The sequence below is a fragment of the Apteryx rowi genome, unplaced genomic scaffold, assembly GCF_003343035.1.
Source record: "Apteryx rowi isolate R43461 unplaced genomic scaffold, aptRow1 scaffold_130, whole genome shotgun sequence".
NCBI classification, from domain to species: Eukaryota; Metazoa; Chordata; class Aves; order Apterygiformes; family Apterygidae; genus Apteryx; species Apteryx rowi.
In genome coordinates, this window is record NW_020447531.1 from 662705 (window position 1) to 684270 (window position 21566).

Below are 21566 nucleotides of genomic sequence, written 5' to 3' on the forward strand. Positions count from 1 at the left end.
CAGGAAAAAAACACCCCAGAGAAAAGTATATTTTATTATCATTAGACAGACACTTTTCCTTGAAAGGTTCTTGTAAAATAAAAATAAATACCTTATGCAAGGACAGCAGTACAGAAAACACAATTTGAATTGAAGATATTCCACTCAAAAAAAGTGTCATAACATGCAAGTTCAACTTATTAGATCCATACTAGTACAGAGTGGACAGTATATGTTTTCTGAGACTGTGGAATCCTCTTCCATAGAATCTAAAGCAAAAGAGACAGCACAGCACCATCAACCACCTGTTACAGCCTCTCATGAGCAGGAGATTCACAGTGACCAAGTGACACCTTGATGCAGTTAGTTACCCTCCTCAGAGCTGGTCGTTGCTTGTTCGTGCTGTAGCTATAGACCCTGGGGAGCATGGATGAAACATGTCTTAGTCTGTGCTATCAGTGCCAAAGTAGACAAGCAACTGAGCCCCGCTTTGGCCACACATTTCAAGCTTCCTCTTTTTGTTGATCTAGAAGGAAGCCTTTTTAAGACAAGGTAGGTGGCACAAGGTAAGAGACGTTAAGAGCTACTATCATACTATTACTTCCCATTTATTCTCCATCTCTTCTGCAAGATAAAAATGCTATTATGTCAATATAGGTAACTTCAGAATAATCTTCCTCCTAGAACTTAATTCTTCCCTTATGTTTTACCTCCAGTACATATACAGCACCTTTATTACTTATAGATATAAAATTACATGGAGCATTATATTTCCTAAGTGCAAAGAAAAGGAATTTGAGAGTTTGCCAAAGCAGAAATACAGATTTTTCTAGTATAACTTACCTACAGAGGTGACAAGTCTGACTGGAATGTCAAGGTGAATCAGATTAGACTAGACTATGGCAGGAACCAAAACAATCAAAAGCTCAGTCTGACTAGATATACAAGCCTTTATAAAATACAGAGCACTGACCATTAGCCTATACCAAGCTAAACACGTTGCCAGCATTCAATATTCCTATATACATACTTAACCTTTCTTAAATCTTTTAAAATATTTTCCCATTTCAGAAAATAGGACACCTATTGCATGTAGATAAAGGCCAGACTTTATATTTAAGACTTCATTATCTGAGCAAGTGAGCTTATATGGATGTTTTATACTTTTTACTACTTTTTCCACGTTTTCGGATAACAACAATTTTGAGACTCTGGGACTAATATCGCAGGACCTTGAGTATTTCATTCTGTGGAAATAAGTTATTCAAAACATTAGCTATTGAAGGCAGAAAAAGCTCAATAATAGGATTGGAAAAAAAAAATATATCCTTAGAATCATAGGACTGATGGCTGTACCGGTATTTTAACTCCACAAAAACATTTTTTGTAATATTTTAAGTCATCAGCATAATGTACAGTCAAAATTATTCTGAAAAGCTAGGTTTGTCCTCATGTAGGAAAGGCTCAAGAACAGTTAGAGTTGATTCTTGCAGTCCAAATTAGACCTGGTCAATCCTGCGGAGTGTTCTCCATCGGTCCTTTAACATGACACTAGTTCGGTTGTTGAAGTCACCATGGACCAAAATTTTAGCCCAATTGCCCACTCCAAACTCCCTTACTCCCGATTTCAGTTGCAGGTCTTCTGCATGTGTCCATCGCTTTGGGAAGAGCAGAAAAAAAACCACAGGATATATGAACAAAGAATTTAAGAGTTAACCTTACAAAAAAAAATATAAAAGCAAATATTTATACAGCTATCTAGTTATTACACAGAGCACAGATGTTTTAGTTGTCAGTAGGCCTATTTTGATTTTCTTGAGCATCATAACTTGACACTGAACACAACAAGTGTTACCAACTCAAGTGTTTTAAACACATTAGCAGACAAAAACCAAATGCTTCAAATTCCACATTTTTCAGGAGGAAAAAGAACATGGGACAAAATTTCACTTCAATCAAAACACATTTTCCAAAATTTTACTTTATTGGCTAACTGAGCCAACACTAACCTTGATAAAACATAGTACGCAATACAAAAGCTCTAGCAGTTTGTGATACAACCTGGGGACTGAGAATAAAGATACCGCTTATCAACAGCAATAGAATTTCAATGTGCTTTAAAAAAAAAAAAAAAACAAACCCCAATATTTTAAATGCTGATAAAGGCAAAATTATACATATTGCATTTAAAAGGAGATTAGCCATATCCCCAGATAATAACTACACACTTTTTGGCACTTTATTGAGCACATTACATTCTCACTGTCATGCCTTAAAAGCTTTTTAATCTTCAAGGGGTGCTATATCTCTTATAAAAAGAGAGTGATTTACTTGGATATTTATACATCTGTAAGCAACTTTTCTTCTGATGACACTGTCTAGTGTACCAGTTCTTCCTTGGTAGGTTCTCAATACAAATATCAATTATTATCCCTTGATTATAAGACTGTACACAGTAAAAGAGAATTGAAATGTAATACTTGATTTTTCTTAAATTTAACTTTACAGTAACTTATGAGTATCAACTTTCTTCTATTGTAGCTTTATAGAAATATGTATCTGTAACAACAGATTATAGATTTTATATATATATATATAATGCCTATTTTTAAAAAAGTTTATCAGGTTGCAAACATTTTTAATACAGGTGCTTAAAATATGGTCATTTTTTCCTTACTCTGGAGTAGCAGTTAAGAATTTTAATGAGAAATATTTGAAAACAAAACACCACACCCTTATTCTAATAGAATATAATTCTCCACAACTGTCTTTGAATCCTTGCTTAAAACACCAGTAACCATATTGATGTACCATTAGTACACCTCCTTAGGAAAACTGTCCATCGTCTGTGCAAAAACAGGACAATGTCCCAGCTTGAAACGACTGTTTAGGAAAACTGTTTTTAAAAACAAAGTATCAATTTCTATTTCAAAATGCATTTGATAGCACGTTTTTTCCAATTTACTCCCAGAAATCTGAAAGGCAAAGATTTGCTTACAGAAAACAYGTTAACTCAAAAATGTTAATGAGCTTGCCCAGACTTATACAAAGAATGGGGTTTGTTTGTTGCATTTAATTCATCTGTGCTCATTTCTGCTGCTTGCACCAGAGATATCCTGCTACTTCTGATGCTTTCATGGACCACAGAAAATTATGAAAGGAGACAAACAGTCAATTTGGCCTCAAGTGGGCTTTTCTGTGAGTACCAGCAGATTCTCTATTAAAAATCATTAGTTACTGCAATTCTGTAAAATACATGATGATCCAATGTGCATGTGTGTGCATGTGATTACCAAAAGATTGCTGAAAATCCAACCAAGAAGCTGTATTTTATTTTTGCATTTAACCACTGCCTGTGCTTTACTTATTTGTAGTTGCTCTGAAACAGCAAAGAAGTCCAGAAAGTGTTTTTGTTAATAAAAGCACCAGGAGAGTCAGCAAGTTAGCAAAAGCCCTGTTATTTAGTCATGCTCAGTGAAAATGTGGATTCTAAAAAATTGCAGACTGGGTTACATGAAGACCAACAGACTTCACATCTGAAAGTCCGAGTTGCTCTAACAGTACAACTAATAGCATGTCTTAAACTGATCAAGAAGTCTTGCCACAAGAAGCAGTGATCATTGATGCGCCTCACTCACTAACCAGTGAAAGAACGTGGCATTAGTAGAACCAGTGGCAGTAGTTCAGTCTTTGTAAGCAATTGGAAACATTACAGATAGACAATTTTAGAGAAGTTTATGAAAAACACTTCATGTAATTGCTTATGCTTGGAAATCCAAGTATTGCATTAAGAAATAAGTGACACAGATCTTTTGCAATATTAGCAGCAAATAGTTTTCTGTTTTTGTTTTTGTTTTTGTTTTTATTTAAAAGGCCAGAGATTCCTTTGGCATCATCTCGTTCAACTTATTTTGCAGCATGCCAGAAGACTTCCTAAATAAAATCTTTATTCAAGTAACACAGCTATGCTTGACCTATAGCACCAGATAAAATTCAAATATTTCCAGCAGCAGAGAAAATCACAACCCTTGTCAATTTGTTGCAGTGATTAATTATTTGCTGTTAAAATGTTTTTGTTGTTTTGCTTTTAATTGCTTACACTGAGTTTTTTTTAAATAAGTTTCTTCAGTTTAACATACAAATGAGGATCCTACATACAGGTAAATCAGACTTTTTTTTTTTCCTCTTTTCAATGGGAACCATATAAAACAGTAACAACTTCCCTACCCACACAACGCAAAAGCTGCCTGTGCCTTCTAGGAAGGCAGTTGTATGGACTCTATCATTGCATTGTTATCAGCTAGTAAGACTGGCTGGACACACTGGACATAATATAGCACTGTGCTTGAGCTAACATAGTGACAGTGTCTAGTCCAGGGCTGTTTGACATTTGGCTAGCACAGAATGCTGGTAGAACAAACCTTGGTTTGCCAGACAGACTGTAGATGTATCCTCACATATCCAAAGATCTTGTTAATCCTTAGAATCAGTTTTTCCACTAGCAATGCACCATCATTCAATTATGCAAGAAGAGGGACCCTTCTTCTGGAATTTTTCCAAATTTAAATATATGCAATTAAGTTTCACACAAGTCTGACTGAATTCTGAAAACCTGGATTTTCAGACATTATTTAAGCAAATAGACAAACAGATTTTAATTAGACAACTCAAAGGACCTGCCATGCAAAAACAAGATATAACTTCAGTACAAATAGTTCTCTAAATTGTCAGTGACACTTGCATCCCAAAGGAGTTTAATTTAGGAATGAGAAAATAAAGTTCATTTTCTTTCAATTACACTGCAGACTGTTTGCATGTAGCTAACTGAAAACACAGCAATGAAAGGGCTGAAAACAGGCACTGAACCATCGCAATGAAATGCCATTTACAAAACAAGAGCAAACAATGCCAACATTGAAAGAGGTGCTGCATGGAGAAGGAAGTTCTAGAAGTCAACAGCTCTGACATTCACAGCATTCTTTCATGCATGCAGATGATCTTACATAACGCACATAAACAGTAAATCTACTCCCCTGCTTAATTAAAAGGCCAATATCATTGCTCTCTATACAATATCTAGATGAGAGGTCTCACTGCCAAGGATCATGCCATAAATACCAGCAGAGAAAGAGCAAATGTATGCTTTACTAAATGTTCAAAGTACATTGCTTTGAACTTTAATTTCTTTCAATATTTTTTTTATAAAGTTTTCAGTTCTTCACTACTATCAAATGTTGTCCTTTTCTGTAAATTGAATCTTTACATCTCAAATAATGAATTCAAAATATAATAGAATTAAGCACACAGCATCTATTTTTTTCTAATGAGATCTGTGCATGAGTGCAAGATCTGGATACAGTGCTGGTAGCTGACCCCATACAGACTACCTCAATAGAAAAAATAGGTAAATATAAAGCTATCCTTATTTCTATGTCAGCTGTGGTCCAATTAGCTTAAATCTTGATGTTGAAATCAAGGTCAAAGAAAATGCGCATGCTTGTTAGCTACTGGCTGATGAGGTACCTACTCMAGTATAAGGAAGAAGAAAAAAAGTTATTATGTTTTTGAAGCCAACAGACAAATCCAGTGAGCACTGCTAATATTTTTAGGGCACTGGCTGTATTGGCAGCTGTTTAGAAGGCTCTCACTGATGTAACTATTTCTGAGATTTGTGAGACTGAAAAACTCTGCATTTATATGTGGCAAGGGGCTGTATCAACCTCCAGGGACAGAGGGTGGTAAAAATATCTTAACAGCAGCTCCCATTAGGCATTCAACCAGTTTGAGGACAGCATGTTACTGGAGATGTAACCAGTACTTTGACTTCAGTAAACATTCTTTAAAGGAATAGGACTAAGCACAACTCTCCTTGAAGACTATCTGAAAAAAAAACATATGTAGGCTCATCCTCCCCTGTTGTATGAAGAACAAAATGTCAGAAACAGCTGGCACCAAAATGTATATAAGTATGCTTAGGTAACAGCACAAGTTATCAACAGAGGGATGCCATATTACTTCCTAAGAGATATTCCTAAGAGAAATTCAACAAGGTGAATACATCTATTTATACTAACTTTGTTTAGAAGTGTTCAGCTTTTCGTCATGATAACAAACAAATAAAATTGGCAATCCATAAGATTAATTTGTAACCATTCTTCCCTAATGTCAAATCAACTTCCAATTCCATAATAGGGCACACATTTATATTCTTTGCACTTATAGGGAATTCTAGCATTAGTTCATGTTATTAGAGTTATCTTAAAGTAATGCAAAAAAGTGAAGAGAATGCAAATAAGTATTTGAAATGCAGAATTATGAAAAGACATTATTATTTAGTTCATAAAAATTAGAATAGTTTCCCAAGTAAAGACATGTTTTCACCTCAGGATGTGTGTGKGGGGGGAAACCTTTGATGTTTGCCCTAAACTCCCATTGGCAAGTGATATCCYGAATTCTTCAATCTAAACAGTAGAAGCAGTTTTGGGTTTTTTAAAAATTTGTCCATTCACAACTTTCAGAAAATATATTTGTATTAAAAGAAAATCCAGACTAAGCTTCAGTAACAGTGCATTTCAACAAATTAAAGGCTTATGAGCATTAGTAACAATATTTGAGGCCGCACAAAAATTTTTTTTGATGCTAGCAATTAGAAATTAAAGACTCACCTTAGGGGCTGTAGCACAGTTTGAGTAATGGAGAGATTACCAAACCCAGGCATTTTTGATTGTACCCCTAGAGCCATATTCAAATAAAAGTTGGAATAAAAAGTTATACTGTTAAGCATTGCAGATGCGTTTTATCTCCATTTAGATTAGAGAACAAATACAAACCTGCCTTTTTCGTCCACAAGCCCAAGCATCTCCATGTTTTTCTACATTCTGCAGGCTGTTCAGACCTAGAAGACAATTGAAGTACATCCAGACCAGTGAGAAGTCAATATTAAGTATGTACATTATTTTGATATTCTTTGGCAGACTGAGATAACTTCAGTATGTCTCTGTGTATGTGAATATACATCTTCATGCATATATGTAGCGAAAGCTGTGTATAATCTCCTCTAAGTTCAAACACTCAAACAGTTTTTTCAAGAAAAGTCTGTATTTTGTATGTGACAGAGCTCACAAAAGAATGTTTTAAGCAATTAAGTAAAAACTGGTACCTTACAATGATATATTCATTCTTTCCATTTGGTGAAAATATCTTTACTACAGATAACACTCATTTTAAATAGAGAAAATGGAAACTAACCAGAAGTCAGAGATCTGATACTTTGCATACAGCATCCATCATTTCCACAAAACATGTTACTTCTACTTGAGGCAAGTAACCAACATATCTCAGAGCTCTTCCCTCGAGTGCATCATAATGAACAAATGACCATAAATCCCCACTTTCTGTGGGCAGATGGTTAGTTATTTCAGTCAGCAGCTGGCCACATGCAGAGGCTATAACGTTGTCTATTTGTGGTAATAGGGTACTAATGCTTTTCAGAACCTAGGTACAACATTGATTATGCAATATTTAAGTATTTTAAAAATACTACCAGGAAAGTTAGGCATTAACATCCTAACTTTGAGTATCTTACACTAGATTTTTTTTTTTTTTTCCCATGAACCAGTCAGCATCCTTAGTTTCTACTCCCCAGAATTACCTAGGTCAGAAGCCCAAAAGAGACAAATTTCAATACTACTATACTGATCGCCTTCTTCAGGACAGAATACCATAACCCTAATAAAAAACAAAAGCATATCAGAAAATAGTAAATGATTTTGAAAGATGAGTTGCCTGGGAATCTTAAGCTATTTCATACTTCCCTAAATGTGSCATATATCCCCAAAATTTTGATTTGTGTAGACATTACACACAACAATTGGTGTTTTCACCATAATCATTTTTATATGAATTCAATCACATTATCTGGATAGCAGTTATCAAACCACCAATTCTTTTTGTCTGGAAAAATAGCATTTGCATTATTTTGACAGCATAAAAATTAGCTAATACTCACTTTGAAGAGCACTCTTTTTTCTGTGTTTCTGTCCTGAGTGAGGCCTGCAAGAAACATAACTGAAGTAAAAAGTACATAGAACTTTCATGAATGTGTATGACCAACAGCAACAAAAAAATTCATTTTACCTTACTATGGGTTTTCTTGCATCTCCAGATGACTGATTTGTAATACTCTGCTCTTCCATACAGCTAAAAGAAAAAAAGCCAGAAAATCATTTTTAGACAACACATAGAACAACAACATTTAAATAGAAGACAAACAAACCTAAGATTTTGCTATGGAACCAGTGGCATATAAATATATTCAAGCAGTTGATGTTTATTTACAAGTCTACCATTAGCTAATCTCAAAGGCCTTGAAAAACATGGAACTTGTACAGAGGAAGCAATTCCTTCCTTTGCAAAACCCATTCAAACTTCCCTCCCTCTACTTGGAAAAGAAACACACAAGACATTACATGTATTTAAGCTGAAGAGATGAGGCATTTCAAACACTTATTTTTCATACTTTACTTCTTCACAATCTAAGAATTGTTTCTATAGGTTTTTGACCAAGTCTTCCATTAAGCCTCTTTCAGATGTAATTGTGTCAGGCACTGTCCTTTCTGAAAATTTATGATTTGTCTTCCTGTATACTCTTATCTGCATCTGTCAGTTTCCTTACCTAAATGATATCATATATTCTAAGTATACAATTGCAGAATTACAGACTTTATCCAGAACATAAACCACAATCTATTACCCATGAAAAAACAAGTAGTGATAAACAGTGATAAACCTAAAATATTATTTTTCCAAAATAAAGTCAAAGGAAAACAAGCAAAAACAGTAACGGGGCTCCAACTTCCCTCAGCATCTCTTAAAGTGTGTAATTTTTTTGAGGCTTCTTGTCAGTCATGCTCTGTGTTTTTTTCCTACGAAGCAACATTCCCCATAATACTAGCATCATTAAGCAAGTGGATAAAGTGTTTAACTGTAAACAAAAGAACAGACTGATTCTTTCTTTGTACTCTTCCTCCTCCAGAAGACCTATATAGCCCAAAATTAAAAAGATAGGACTAAAACAAGCAAAAGCATAAAGAGAAAACTTGAAATATTTCAATGTTTTTATTGTCATACAAGACTGACAACTGTTTAAACTGAAAAATGTGCATCTCCAACAAATACTTAAAGTTAATGCCAAGCTATATGATGTAAATGCCAAGAGCAACAATCAAAAATCCAGAAGTTAAAAAATAGAAGAGAATGTGTTTGTAATTTCCATCTTCTGTTGGACAGTAACTTTAGAATTTATCATCCTTTATTCTACCTATTCTTAGTTCTACAAGCTTCAGTTATATCCAAGCTGTCCCTCAGCAGTACACTGCCGAATACCAACCTCCGATTTGTTTCCAAATTACTTTCTTCCTTTGTTTCACTGACATCCACAGTTTCGTTCTGCAACATTGTTGCTCCTAATTCTTTAGCCTCCACCTGTTTTGTGGCTGCCTGCGTGAAATGGAGTTGATACTTTAAAATTAAAACCAACCAGTACCTAAAATAATCATTGTAAGCAGCTATTTAAGTGTACCCTCTATTAGGACTAACAGTGCTTATTTCCCAGACCCTTTAACAGAAGAGCACTACCACTAAAATAAGTGGTTTCAAAACGGCAATTGTAATGAGAAGCCGAAATCCAGATTTTTTTTTTAAACAGCTAAAAACTCAGAAACTTTGGGCATAGCCACAGCTAATCTTTATATGTACACCCAGAGAAATAAAATAAATACTTGCACAGCAAGTGAACATACAGAGAATATGTGAAATATATGGCAGAGAGTAATTAAGACTGAAGTACTCTCACAGTATTTACAGTCTTTTATAACTAAAATAGAAATGGAACACTGACAGATCTCAGGAGTCCATCTTGCTCCAATCAATGCAGTGTGTGGCAGGATCAAGAAAACCTACAACATATTCAAAAGACACGTCTTACCAGACCTTAAGCTTATAAGGTAACTTTTCCTGCCTAAACTATTTTAGCCATAAACTAAACTGATTTCTCCTCCATTGGGGCAGGGGGAGCAGAAGGGAAGAAACAGGTCATTACTCTCTATTGAATTTCTCAAGTACCATAAGATTKGTACTGTTCCAAATTCCTCACATCTACTTTTTAGAATAAGTAACACCTTCAAAAAAGTTAAAAAGTATTCCCTGTTTGTTGAGTAACCAGATTGATGTTTACTTGGTGTAGATCCTGTTTCTTTGTATTGCAGTATCTGCAGACTGTATTCAGGGCAACTAACCTAAATGTTTCTTGAAGCTCAAGAATTTCATGAACAGTAGGTGCTGCACTTTTGTAGATTCCAAGATTGATAGTAACCTAGAAAAGGCAGCCAACGAAATGGTCTGGCAGTGTGTGACTTCTRTACTTCCACATATGGCATCCAGGAAGAACAGGAGAGGAAAGAACAGTTAAAGGTATAGTGTTTTTCCATGCTTGGATAGTAGAGAACTCAGGGTACACACGCTGGGAAATAGTGATATGTACTGTACAGAGGAAGCTGGAAAACTTCACGCTGTGGTCTCCATGTCCCAGAGTAATTCAGACTAAAGTAAAAATATTTCAAATGTAAAAAAGATTTGCCACATTGGTGCCAATAAAGACAGCAAAAAGGACGTGCAGGCAGTGGCGGCGCAACACAGAGGGCATAGGTATGCTAGTGGGGAGTTCTGAGCCTTCTCTGACACCTCCAAACCTCTACCCTTTCTCAGACTCAAAGAAATTGCCATGAAAAAGTGACAGCTGAATGTGCCCAATACAATAATTTTAACAGTCTAAATATATAGATATTAAGACTCTGAATACTTTATAAAAAAAAGAAAAAAAAGACGCTAATTCCTCTTTCTGGGAGGAAAACAAAAAACCCAGAGGAACTTCAGGTTTGTTTATTTAAAATTTACTTCTTATTCTTTAGGTATTTGTGCTTTTGTAATTGAGTAATCCAATATTTTTTTTATAGCAAATAAACATGAGGGAAATTCTTTACAATCCTCCTGAAGATGAACTGCAGGAGGAATGTTGTTCTTAGCAACTTTAAATCACTTTTGAACAATACAGTTTGTAAGGAGCTTTTTATTTACAAAAAAAAGCAAAAATAGTTTTAAATCTCTAACTACTCTGACATTCCTAGAGCTTTTAGCCAAATTAACCGGTCTAGATCTTTTAGTTTTAATATGAAGTTTTAGTGGCTTAAGAAAAAACAAAACAAAAAAACCCACATACAGATACATTATCTTTCAGGGAGTCTCRGATCAGAATTGGTCCTCTTAAGCATACAGAARTGACAGATGTAGTTTTAATTATGCCTTTTTTCATGCTACTTTTCTATGAAAAGCAGCTGTGGAAAAAATTTGTGAAATTTTAGAGGAGTCTTATTCCTACTAGCTTTCCTAAATATACATTCAAAGTTCTTATTAATAAAACCATAGATAGGAAGATAAAGCTTCCCTTTCATCTTATGCAATAACTGAACGCCATCTAAACAATGCCTTGAAAGTAGCAATCTTATTATGTACCCTCTTTTGAAACTGGTTTTGAAAACAGTTTTGACATACCTGTATTAAGAAGTTAGTTTCATTGTCTTTCATGAAAAGTTCAACATAAGACTTTATTTTACTTATCAAAAGATTGTAACTGAAGTTTTGAAGAAAGGGAACATATGGATCCTTGCTCTTAATTATGGCTGCCAGCTTCATCCTTAAAGGCTAAAAAAAAAAAAAAAAAAAAATGCACAGTTTTACACAGCACACAAATATATTTTACAGTACTCAGCATCATTCTTCTGTGCTGAGAAAGAGTTATACAAAGATAAATGAGATGATTATAGCAGTTTTCTGAATATGTCTGTACATCTTCATGCTACAGTTTGAAATGGTTCTAGAGTTAACCAGCAGTAACACCAGGAGTTTACTCTGAGTATGCACACAATAAATCACGATTGTAACTTTCCAGAGTTCCCTATTTTTATTCCCTGTTATGAATAACATTTAAAGCTGTGTGATCAACGGAACAAAAAGCACATCCAGAAATGGCCCATCATTTGCAAGTTTTCTTTTCTCATTTGCTGCCTCTGCAGATCACCACTGAAATCTGAGTACAAAGTTCAGGAAAAGGACTATTTAGTACAATAGCATTAAGGGCACATCTATACTGTAATTACAAGCTTGAGTTTTCTCCACCAATCACTCTGAATCCTAAATAGAGACCAATATATCCAGGAATTAACTTTTGTGCACAGTGATATTCTTTACTATACTATTACTATAACCCACACTTTTTGAATAGTTGAATCCTCTGAATGAAGAGTATACCTGAAGAATGCTATACACATATGCCATTGTTTACATGAACACGTCCTAGTATACCAGAGGAAGATATGGCCCAGCACCTTTTTTTATTTTTATTTTTATTTTTTGACTGCAACCCTTCCCTTGCTCTTTTTTCCATCCTGGTTTTCTCAAAAGTGTAATATAGTACAGAACATCACTTGCCGCCTCCACAAAATGCCAGTTACACCTGTTTCTACAGTTTATGAAACAATGTCATTATGAAGAGAAAAAGTGGGGGACTGTCAGAGGTTCTATCTTTTGACTAACCCAATGCAGTATAAAAAGACCCACACAGGCACTGTACACATTCAGAGAACAGGCCAAAACTCTTATGCCTATATAAAACCTGCTTCTTACCCTTTTTCAGCGTCCTAGAAGCAGTCCCTATTAGCTCCCAATAAAGTTGTTACTATAAGTAGGTTTATGGGTTTCAGCAAACTCAAGCATGTGCACTAGCTATTGTTATAAATAGATGCGTGCTCAAACTTGTATCTTAATGCAGCAATGAACATGAAACCAGGATGCATCCTGACCCACAGATGTTATCTTTTCCAGATAGAGATATAACAACATCCACTCTATACTAAGGAGCTTTCATTCCTTCTGATGCTTCGATCAGCAGAACACTAACCAAGGGAGAATGTAAAGAGAGCACACTGCAATGGTTCAGAAAAAGTCAGGAGCCTGATTAGAGCAGTGGGACTCATCCTTCCTCTACCAGCATGTTTATACTATCTTTACTCTGATAAGACAGCAATACCACCTTCCCAGAAGCTGTAGTGACACCTCAACACCTCACTCATTTCTCATATGGAGTGGGAAAGGAGACAAAGCTGGGACTGCTGCTGCCCATGATGAAGAACAACTGCTGCTAGAAGCAGTCATTTTACTACTTTGAATCACCCAGCACCTCTATCAACCCCTTACCCCCAAATGTCCTTTTGTATTGATAGGTGACACAGGTGTATAAGTGACTGCAGAAGYAAGAATTAGAATGAAGCCATGTGGGCAGTATTCACTACCTTAGAAACCTATTCCCCTCCTCAAGGGGCTGACAACCAGATGAAAACACATCCAATGGCTGGCAGTTTGCACAGGCTGGTTCATTCAGGAAAACTATTATCAAGGATTTTTATTAACAATTTAATATGTTAAAAGAATTTTAATTTGGACAAGATGTGGCTTTAAGGATTCTTTACAAAACAAATATATTTTTATCCAGCCTAGAGCAAACTGACCGGCCTCCAAGACAAACTGAAAATGCAGTATTCAGTCATATTAGCCATTTGAACCCATTCAAAACAAACTGCATTTTAGCATGTGTTAAACAGGATAATGAAATACTGGGCAACAGCACAGAACACACCATGGGTACAGTGAATATATAACATATAACAGAATGTTATAACCAAATTATCACCTTTAAATCTTTACCTTGTTTAACCAAATTGTGTCCAGGCAAAGTTCTTTTCAACACCACTCTCCTGAAATGAGCTGCCAAGGTGAATATAGCAAGCAAAATTTTCACTAAATCACTTTCTTTTTTAAAAAAAGTTTTAGTTAAAAAAAAMCCAAAAAACTTAATGCAAAGTACTGTTACTACCTTATTTGATTCCAAATCTGTAAACAGCCTTTCAAGAACTTCAGCAGCCTCCTTAAAATATCCTTTTTCCATATGGACCGCTACAACCTAAAACCAAGATAGTTACATTTACAAGATATGCTGAAATGCATTTTTGCCAAGATTTGGGGGGGGGGGGGGGGGGGGGGGAAACAAGAAAAAAAGATTGTTTTAGCTAAATGAATAGGTAGCATCCTTAACAGTTTTTGAACAAATCACACAGACCTGAATCTGAATTAAGCGATGAATATCTTCATGAAGCTTATTAGGTTTACTTTCTTCCCTTTCAAGTAAAGTCCAAATTGACAGAGCAGATTCCAAAGGTGAAATTCTTTGATCATTTTCAAAATGACAATCTTAGAGAGAAAATAAAAATTTAGAAAGCACTTAGTATTTAAAAAACCTTAAAGAATGAAGCTAAATATATCTAATTATTCATGCACAATAGTCATATGTACTTTACATTATTTCGACTGCTTTTTCCTCAAAGAATTTTTAGTCTTTCTCCAGATGTATTTAAGAGAGCTGAACTAATTTCCTCATTTTCAGAGAGACTTTCTTCCTACCTTTGCAAGTAAATATACTGTTTCATTTTTAAGAAAAGTTGTGTCTCCTAATTATTGTTCATTTAAAATACCATTTGCAATAGTGCTGAGTTTAACATCATGTATTTGGGCTGGCATTAATAATACTTTTACAATAAGCTTGGCATGGGATATCAAAACATTTGCTATCACTGCTAYAGATTCTGTAATACAATTGCTTTTCGGATTTCTCATTTTCCAGGGTATATCTCTACATTACTGTCTGTCTTAACTTTTCATTATTTTTTTAGCAGGTTATGCCGAGAGGGAAATTCAAGCAACGTAACACAGCACTACCATAAAAAAAGTAGAAGTAACCATCCGTATCACCGCATCTGCTGTGCCAACATAAGTGTTCCCAGCAATAGAAGTTCCCAGCAAGCAGGATCAGCGACCAGATCTGGGAGAAATCTAGCCCAGCCAAAGTGCCTTCCCTTCCTCACTCTACAAGCATTTTCCAGTCTGATCATTGTACATTTGCACAAATGGGTGCGCTGAAGAAACACAGGTGCAGGAGAAGCTGGCAGGTGCACAGAACTGCTTCTCTCCATGACAGTGCCAGCTTAGCTCAAGGTGTTCACTGAACTACAGCCACTCTTATTCCTTCCTTTTATATAACACCATAGAAGAATCTCTATTTCTCCTTATTCCTTACAGTAAGGATTGTCTTCTTTTTTTTTTTTTTTTGACAGAAGGCAAACAATTTCAGCAAGACTGAAAAATCAGAAGTATTTGATACCAGCTACAATATAACTCAAATGGTGAAAACTTAAATAGTATCATATAAAACTCCCCCACACACTCCAGCATTTTTCTAATCCTTGTTTCATTCAAGTGGTATGACATGTTCATGAAAGTTTGTTTTAATATTGTAAGAATCTAAGTGTTTAAATTAGAGTTACTTTAAAGAGTTGGCATCTGAAACAAGTTATTCTATTTTCAGGCTCAATACACATTAAATCTTTACCTTATTTTAATCATCAGAAACTAATTAGAAAAGCTACCATACAATATATAAACTTTCTATGTACATTGTGCAACTACATCTGATATAAATGCATGGAGTCTTCCTCCCCATACAGGACATGCCCTWTACTGCAACAGATAAAAATTCACATTGAAGTCATATTCCCAAGTGTTATGTAGAATAACAGTTTTAATGCAATGCCAGAGACTTTTCAAAATTTGTATGTGACGAACAGTCACTATAATTAAACAATATAATTTGATTCTGAAGTTGAACTAAATCAAGTACAGTGTTACTACCTGACAATCAACACAAGAAATTTTGTTTTGTGACCACAAGCCTCTGCCAAACTGCTAGGCTAGAATACATTTTTTTTTTTTTTATTTTTTTATTCCCTGCTTATGCTGAAAAGACTGTTTCTGAAGTCCCTAAATTCAACTGAGTTTTATCAAGCAGTGAGAACTAGCAGACAAAAAGTTAAGTCTGCCAGAAACTTGAGCACAAAAGCAGAATCAGCTTGGCCAAACCAGTAGGTAGTGAACATGGCCACACAGAAGACGTGGTAGTGAATAAGTCTGAAGGAACTGCYGCCTGTGAATCTCTTATGACTTTCTGTACAGAAGAGAGGCAGTCATCCTTTTCATCCACATTCTTACACCTACTGTCCCTCATACCTTAATCTCTAGATTTACACGTGCAGAAAAAAATGCAGACTCCACACTTTACATTTGCAGATATTGCTCACTAAGAGGTAGTCAGTCTTTTTCAATATATTTCTTCTGTTGATGCTATTGTGACAGAAAGTCCTGTAATTTAAAAACTACAAAACCATTCAAGCTCAAAGCAATTAAATCAGTCAGCACAGATTATCACCAGTACTGCATACAGCTCAGTCACCTGTGGAATATAAACAGTTTGAAAGTGTAGATATTTCAGTCATTTTATTTACTTAGTAACAGCTACATGACAGCATATCAAATAAATCTTTGTACAAGTTCATGGAAATAATCTACTTCAGCAAAAGTGAAGTGAAAAAAAAAAAAATCAGAATATTTACCAAGTCTTTTTCCTTTTGCAATTCTTGTCAAAAGCTGGCAGAGATACACTGTTTTTTTCTGATGTGTAGCTATTTTGGAGAGGCTATTAATAACAGCTGGAAAAGAAGAGAAAAGTAAAGTCACTCTTGCTCCAGCAATGCCACAGTGTGGCTAGAGATACACCAGATTCTGTGTTGTAAGACTTTAAAAATGCTTCATCAGTTTTCTAAAGAATTGGAAATTTAGGAGATTATTAGTTAATATTCTTCTGTGTCACAAGAAGTTAAATCACATTTAAGAATTTGACCAGAATAATGTATTCATCTTCTGGTTCACAACAGCAACCTAAAAGCAATGAGGTGCATCACAGGTTTATACTCATTAAATTAGGAAAATATCACAGCATCATACATAAACAAAATCTTGTTTTGCTCAGTAGCTTATGATGAAAGACAGACAACTGTCTGCTTCAGAGAACATTTCCATGGAACGTCTGCAAAACACCAGCAGCACATAGGCTCCAAACACTTCACTTAAATGTTGCTATGGCAACTGACAGACCAAAACCAGTAAAAGCTACAATGAAAGCTTAGTCAGAAATGTAAACCTACAAGGGAAATCCTCCTCACAATGTTGGAAGGTCATAAGTATTATTATATATTTTAGAATGGGAGCTATCATGAGATTATTTTCATCATACTGATTACTATGCACTTCATATTCTAATGTGCTGCATATTGTGAGTAATTTATCCTCACAGCATTATAGAGAAACATTCAAACATGAAAAGTGAAGAACATGTCAAGTGACTTGCTGAAGACAGCTGCAGATTGAACACCCTAGCTCAGTAACTGCTTGTGTATGTGTTTCATTCTCAGTCTAGCAAAAACCAGAATTCCGGCATGTGAGACCCTCAAGTTTTGCACTAACACAAACAGCACCTTGTTTTACTCGGAAGTACTCAGTCTACCTGCTTAGTATTGTATGATAGTCTCCTAGGAACAGTGGATAAGTATGCACTTACAAACTAATTTAGAAACCCTTGACTGATTACAAAATCTAGCATCAAGCAGGATATTGTCATTTTGGCTTCAAAGAACCCCATTGCAATTCTATTCAGTGAGGACAGGAGATACAACAGCTGTTAACAGGTAAAATTTAATAGCTAAAATAGGAAGTAAAAGAACATTGTTTAAAGTAACAGTAAAGTGCCTCTATGATCACAGATTCATATAGTTTTCAGGCCAGACAATAGAGTTCAGCTTTAGAAAAAATTTGACTAATGAGTTCAATGGATAGAGAGAAGTGCTRTCATCATGTCCTGAAGATGGAGCCAGAGCTAGGAAATTTTTGAAGCAGGCAGAAAACTGCAGCTGAAAGATCCCACAGAACAAAACTTGTCATGTTGGCAAGTAGCTTGAAATCTTTCAGGTTTCTTTGCTCCTCCTTCTTCTCTTAAGGTGCACATACATTAGTGTTTTAATCCAGATCAGGAGTGCATTTTTAAAGCAAATGTTTTGTGCTTTGGTTTGCACAATGGAATAGTCTTGAGTACACAGAAGGAATTCCTTTCACATGAAACTAAACTGGAAGATGCGCTCCAGCTGCAAATAGGCATTCAGCTCATGGGACCAAATTAGACCTGTTCTAAAGAAAAAGAACTCTGAAACATTTGTAGGGATGTCAGGTCCTAAGCACCAATTGCTTACGATTAGTGCAGACTAACACAAGTAGATGTAGCCCTAGTAAACTCTTCTAGAGGGAAAAAAAGAAAACAAAAACAACAACAAAAAAAMCCCCAGTGAGATTGACACATTTTATAACTATCCATTCTTTTGTTAACAGTATCCTTAAACTGGTGTTAAGTTGCTTCCCTCCCTATGGTCACAAATGTATTTAATTTCTTAGTTTTCATTAGAAACACTAGAAATCCAGTTTCTTACCATGCCGATACCTAAACAAGGTAGTTCAGGTAATAGACCATAATATCCTGCCTAAGCAGGATAAGTTAGGCACAAGGCATGTAACCTTGCCATCCTGCTTTTATAAAAGCTAGCCTGAGATTTAAGAGCTAGCCCAGCTATTTCTACTTGGCAGTTTACTGAGCTATACAGAAATATCATTCATCTAACAAAATAGCACCTCTGTTTCCTTCTTCTTCCTACTATCTCATTTCCACTCTTGCTTCAGTTTGAGTAAACCTTCCTGCTGACAGGCAATCAGAACTGCATGCAGTAGGGTCTCACTTTGCATTGCGTAAAAGCAGTACTTTTCTATTTCTACTGAAAAACTTTTCCAATACAATCTTATTTCTGTACTTTGCTTTTTCCACAGACTATTATGCTGATGATTTAGTAATCTTATAGCATCAATATTCCCAACTCTCCTCTGTTGGGGTCTGAAATTCTAGAGGAACTTCGCTATTAGTTTGTAATTCCAAGTGACCTTGCATTCTGTATAACTGTTTCTATTGCTAGTCCTCAAAAGTCTTCCCATTCTTCTTGTCAGATATTTCAGTCAGCTTCTGTGCTGATAATGTCTCTGCTTTCCAACATCATCATGAAGTTTCATTACTGTACTCCCACTGAGCCACAGTCCCAAGACCACTGATGAGCACCATTAATAATTTAACCTAACAGCCCCCATTCAACATACCGCATCATTTTATCTTTAAATTGCTTACCTCTCAACTCCTCATATCAATCTCCTCACTAGTCATATTCTGTTTGACACTGTATTCAGTTATTAGCAAAATTTTAAACAAGCAGTACTGTCACGTTTACTTTGGTCAAGAAAACATCTCCCCCAAAAGCCCCCCTCTAACCTGATATCTTCAGGAAAATGATTTGTAACAGAAGAAAAAAAAAAAATCATAAATCAACCCAATATATCCAAGATGCAGACAATTTTTTTCCAGTTGTTAGCTGGAAACTCTGTTACTTTCTGTTAATATTCCTCATTCCAAATACACATTTTTCCATTCAAAATTCAACTACTAGACTTTATTACACCTTTGTCTGCTAGACTGCAATCCCTTGCCAAATTTCTGGCATTCTGCCAGAATTCAGAATATGAAAACAATGAGCTCAATGTATTTAGGGCATTCTATACTTTTTTTTTTTTAAAGTCACAATTGTAGCTCTTCACTAAAACCTCTTCAACTTTTCAATAGCCTTGAATTTTCTGCAGCTGAAGTCACAACCTCTGTAGCTGAAGACGGTATACAACCAAGCCTATTCAAGCTTCATAGAATCAAGATCATAAAAATTACACTCAAGGAACTGTTATCATAGAATGYTCCAGAACAGCTGCCATTCCATATTAATACTAAATACCAGTGGATTAAACTAAGAAGGTTCAGCCCGCATTGTCTTATTTCCACTATGTGCAACCGTTGCCAATACTGTTATAAAACCTCAACAAACTATCCCGTATCATTCTAGGAGCCTTCTGAAATTCTCAGAAACTCTGAAAACATCCACAAATCTAGTGACCATGATCACTAGGAGGCTAAGCAGGTGTACTAAACCTGCTTACACAGGCCAAAAATTAAATGTAGAAACAGGCAAGGGTGCTACAGAAAAGATGACCCTGAAAGCCACCCTTTTATATTTATATTAAGCTGCATGGATGCACTGCTTTCAGAATGGTTGTAGCTATTTGAAAGCCACAACTTGCAAAATTTAGACAACTACAACTTCCTCTTTAACTAAAAGAGTTATCCTAGAAACACAAGAGCTTCCTCAAATGCACTATGTGATATTAAATGCTTGTCAGTCAGCTCAAGACAAGAGCATTAAAGATACCCCTGGGGGAGGAAGAGACTGGTATTAAAAGGGAAATGGGACAGAAGAGATGAAACGATCTGCAGTGACATAGAGAATGTGTGGAGAGATGGATTTAACAGTTAACCCTTAGCACTGGACACAAACGGCTCCAGCAACAACCTAAAAACCACTGCCGGAATCCGGTCGCCCCAAGAAGCCGCAGAAGGGAGAGGGATGGGGCAAGGCGCGCGAGCGGACAGACAGGGCTGCGCACGCTTAACGCAGACAAGGAGGCCCAGGTGGCTGCAGCAGCCCCAGCAGCGGCGGTGCCCAGCCGCGGGAAGCCCGCGGCCCGCACGGAGGCCGCAGCGAGGAGACACGACCGCCCCCCAGACCCTCACCCTGCGCCACGTCCCTGCACCGCCTGAACTCCGCCGTGCGCCCCTCCCTGAAGTGCCGGCACAGGCAGTAACAGGCGAACTCCAGCATCCAGTCCCCAACCACAACCTCCGCCTGCGCCAGACGCGCAGGAGACAAAGAAACCCAACCGGCTCCGCCGCTCCCGGGCGACCCAGCCATCTTCAACCCGCGCGCCAACGGCTCCAGGCCCCGCCCATCGCCAACGGCCGGCTCGCGCTCCCCCGGCCCCGCCCTGCCCCGCGCGGCAGCCACTCAGCGCGGCTCACCCCCGCCTTGGCTGTCGTCACCTCCGCTGGCGGGCGGGGGCTGGCTTAAGTCAATTCTCTGAGGAAGGCGAGAGCGGGATCCCCGATTGGTTGGAGCGGCCACGGCGCTGTTTCCGAGCGGGAGGGGGGGTAACGTTGTGCGTCCCGTCCCGCCCCCCCCCGAGTCAAAGGGGGTGGATTGATCTGACCGTGTGGGCGGGAGACAGAGGGGCGGGGGGGGGAGGGGGGAGGTGAATTCCCTGCCCGTGAGGAGAAGGCGCGAGCGCCGCCCGTTAGCCGCCCAGGGCCGGTCGGTTAGTGTGTGCGTCACCAGCCTTCAGAAGTCGCTTTTAAGGGCCTTTACTTCGAGCTGAGTAAATGATGTAGCCCGGGCCCCGCAGTTGTAAGCATTTTCCACCGTGCCGTCGTGTGATGGTTGGCATAGTCATGTGGATATAAACGTCTGTTGGTGCTGGAAGATAAGTTGAAGGAAATGTCTTCCTTGGAGCAGGTAGCTGTGAGAGCTGCGATGCTTCTGGGAGACTAAAAGACAAGATAGATGTTG

The 21566-nt window shown here is 37.0% G+C and overlaps 1 protein-coding gene across 5 annotated transcripts; it reads right to left on the reverse strand.

Moving 5' to 3' along the window:
- Positions 1-7: 7 nt before the first annotated feature.
- On the reverse strand, positions 8-20921 carry TERF1 (telomeric repeat binding factor 1). Of its 5 annotated transcripts, XM_026056297.1 has the most exons (11): positions 20738-20921; positions 16590-16685; positions 14207-14337; positions 13964-14050; positions 11587-11736; positions 9368-9477; positions 8116-8178; positions 7988-8046; positions 6810-6874; positions 6645-6711; positions 1560-1637 (listed from the first exon to the last, which is right to left on the reverse strand). In XM_026056297.1, exons 1-10 carry the CDS (start codon positions 20913-20915, stop codon positions 6646-6648), a joined length of 1005 nt encoding a protein of 334 aa, XP_025912082.1. In that variant the 5' UTR covers positions 20916-20921; the 3' UTR covers positions 1560-1637; position 6645. The 5 variants fall into 5 exon arrangements, with proteins under 5 accessions (XP_025912081.1, XP_025912080.1, XP_025912084.1 ...); XM_026056296.1 differs by lacking the exon at positions 6645-6711 and having other exon boundaries at positions 8-1637; positions 7988-8031; XM_026056295.1 differs by lacking the exon at positions 6645-6711 and having other exon boundaries at positions 8-1637.
- Positions 20922-21566: the final 645 nt, after the last annotated feature.